Raw genomic sequence first — 3557 nt, forward strand, 5'->3', positions numbered from 1 at the left:
GGAGGGAGGGAGGGAAAGAGAGAGATTGTTTCAGAGTTACGATGTGCTGGGACCCCACATACAGTTACAATTTTCAGTATATTTTTATCTTTCCTCAAGAAACCCAGGGGATTCAACAAATATAACAACAGTAACTAAAGCAATCCCATCCAAAACATAACCAAAAGACTTGAATAGACAATTCACCGAAGAAGCACACAAAGAGAGTCTAGATCACTCACTAGAGAGCACCACATTAAAAGCACAGGGTGTTACTGTCACATCTTTTAGGAAGACTGGCCTCAAGAGCCGAAAATAAATAAATAAATAAATAAATAAATAAATAAATAAATAAATAAATAAATAAATAAAGTCACCTTCAGTCAAGTGGGGCAATGGAATCAGAAACCAGAGAGTCCATGATAGCCTGGGCAAGAGGAAGAGTCTGTCTCTAAAACAAGCAGAAATCAAAACATTGGTGAGAATGTGGAGAAACTGCAACCTTTGTGTGATGTTGGTAAGTGTGTAAAAATCACATAGTTGTGGTAGACAGTAGTTCAGCAATTTCTCAAAAGTTAAAATTACATCAACCATATGGTCCAGTGATTCTGCTTTTAGGTATGTACCTCAAGCCATTGAAAACAGCATCTTAAAGAAGTATCTGTGCACCTGCGTCTCTAGCAGACCTATTCATAATAGCCAAAAAGGTAGAAACAACCCAGGTCTCCACAGGATCACTACATAAACACAATGTCGTGAATGCTGTACCTGAAACAGTCAAATTGACAGAGACCAAGAACAGGATGGTGGTTGTCAGGGGTGAGGAAAGAGAGAATGGGCAGTTACTATTTAGTAAAGAGCTTTGGTTTTACACAATAAAAGAGTTCTGAGGAATCAATGATGGTAATTGGTCTACAACAATGTGAAAACAATTAAGAACACAGAAATGTTTATGTCCAGAGATGGCTAACAAGGTATTTAAGTTACAGAATTATGTGTTTCACTATAATATTTTATTGTTGTTGTTTTTTTTTTAGTTGTTTGAGACAGGGTTTCTCTGTGACACAGTCCTGGCTGTCCTGAAACTCGCTCTCTATGTCAGGCTGGCTTTGAACTCACAGAGACACACCTGCCTCTGCCTCCCAAGTGCTGGTTTTAAGGAGTGCGCCACCACCACCTGGCCACTATAATATTTTAAAAACCATAAGTTTTGATCCAGCTGTGATGCCTTAAAACTATAATAACAACCAGTCTAGCAAGATATATCCACAGAAGCAATAGCAGCATGAATGTTAGGGAGGTGAACATCTGGTTTCCAATTAGATTGAAAGCATGCTTTACAGGAGGAGATGCACGCCTAGCATCTTATCAGGAACCCATAGCTGGTGACTTCATTGGGCCCAGAGGTAAACCTATTTAATATTTAATGTTTTGCTAGGTTGATTTATTATTAGACTGCCCTCCAAATTTCTATCTCTACACCCAGAGAGTATTGTAGCTCTCAGATCCCAACAGAAAAGTTTCTTTGTTCAGAAAACACCGGTTAACAGAGAAACTCATACCTAATCAAAGTACAGAGACTAAGTATCTGAGCCACAAATGGCACATCTGTATCAGGACTGGGGCCTGTTGTGGAAGAGGATGTGGAAGGATTATAAAAGCCAGAGGTCAGGGAGGAGCAGACGGTGTCTTCTGGAGATGACAAGAGTACTGTACTCATGAGCTCACACAGCCGTGGTTGCCTACACAAGACCTACACGAGAAGAAAGCCAGTCTACATTCTATAACAGAGTGAGGACGGACTCAGGAGCCCCTTCCCTAGGTGTGGACCTAGTGAGAATGAGGACCGCTGTGGAAGGAAGAGAGAATTTTCTTTAAGGGTGTAGTCCCCTAGTAGGTCGACCATGCTTTAGTGAATGGCTCCACCCCATAAGTGTGTGGGTTGCACAAACTGGACTCAGTTGTACTAAAGAAGAAGAAGAAGACATGAGGTTGGAAGATTTCATGTAAGGGGTGGGTGGATATGGGAAGATAAGGAAAGCAAATATGATCAAAATATACTGTCTGCATGTATGAAATTCTCAAAGAATTAATAAAATAGTGTGTTTAAAAGCATACTAAATAGGAGGGCTAAAGAGAAGGCCGAGAAGTTACGAGCACCGGTTGCTCTTCTGTAGGACCTTGGTCCTATTCACCCACATCGCAGCTCACCAATGCCTGTAACTCCAGTCACTGCAGATCTAATACTCTCTTCTGGCCTTTGTGGGCACCAGACACACACATGGTACACTGACATACAGGCAGGCAAAACACCCATACACATAGAAATACATTAATTAAAATTTAAAACCACATGTATAGCTAAAGCAAGCAAAAACCTAGTGAGAGTGAGTGGCTATCCTCTGAGAAGCCTGGGAAGTGGAGGAGCAAAAGGACAAAGGAGGAGAGCCAGAAGAGGGAATCGATCTTGTCTTCATAAAGAACTGATTGTAAGTGTGTTTTTTTTTTCTGACAGAGTCACTTTTCTCTCAAGAAGGGAGCTGCAGCCTTGGGAATCGGAACAGACAGCGTGATTCTCATTAAATGCGACGAGAGGTGAGCGATAAGTCTACAATCCCGTCGGTTGGCAAGTTAAACATTCCCCACAGGTACCTCTCTTCTAAAAGAGGTGGTGACTATGGTCAGCAATCCTGCTTCGGTCTCTGTTTCTTTGGAGCACAGACTTGCTTGAAGTCCCCAGATGTTGTTCCTTGAAACCCTAGAGCCTTTCATAACTTCTGGATGAATTGGAACCTTTATTAAATCAATCAAACCATCCTCAGGAGCTGGTGTGGAGGGACATTTATCACCGGGGCATATTAGCCACAGGCGATTGAAGCAGTGTTTGATGCTGAGGCAGCACTTAGCTGCACGGGTTATGTAAACGTGCTAAAGTAAATGGTGCCCCATCAGCTCAGCAGCCTTGGGCAACAACCAAAGGGCCCTCCTGGGGAAAGTCTGTCTTAATTGACACCTAGAATTCATAGCTTTCTGGGAAATAAGTATGATACCACTGTGGGGAGAGCAGTAACCATCTTTAGGCTATCCACATAAAGTCCCACTGACTGGTAAATCTGGAACTTAGGGGAAACCAGATCCAATCTTTAAAGGACTGAGTAAGAACTTTCACTAAATTAAAAGACAGCAGGTCAATGAGCGATTTATAAATTCAAAGGTGTGTATCAGACATCTGTTCTCTGACCACCCGCCATCTCACCAGGCTCCAGAAATCTCAGCGCAATATCTCAGTTCTCTGACAGCAGAGGGTGTAAGTGGGAAGAGGCCAGAGATTAGAAAGTAATTGTTGCATGGTTGGAGTTTCAGTGTAGGGTAGACTGCGCGTGTTGCAGAGTTATGGGAAACTCAGTGAAGCAGACAGGAGGAGGGAATGTTATATGGGTGGGGGGAAGGCAGGGACGATTACAGAAGACAAAATACCTCAGGTACCAGGTGGCAGAAAGGCAGGGACGATTACAGAAGACAGAATACCTCAGGTACCAGGTGAGGGAAAGGCAGGGATGGTTACAGAAGACAGAATA

The 3557-nt window shown here is 42.6% G+C and overlaps 1 protein-coding gene across 1 annotated transcript in view; it reads left to right on the forward strand.

The window, feature by feature from the left end:
* Positions 1-3557, forward strand: part of Gad2 (glutamate decarboxylase 2) — a 69958-nt gene that overhangs the window by 26827 nt on the left and 39574 nt on the right. Inside the window, exon 8 of the mRNA XM_005354745.3 lies at positions 2495-2574. Within this exon, the coding sequence (XP_005354802.1) occupies positions 2495-2574 (80 nt within the window). The remainder of the gene's footprint in view (positions 1-2494; positions 2575-3557) is intronic.

This window comes from Microtus ochrogaster, chromosome 16, assembly GCF_000317375.1.
Source record: "Microtus ochrogaster isolate Prairie Vole_2 chromosome 16, MicOch1.0, whole genome shotgun sequence".
Lineage (NCBI taxonomy): Eukaryota > Metazoa > Chordata > Mammalia > Rodentia > Cricetidae > Microtus > Microtus ochrogaster.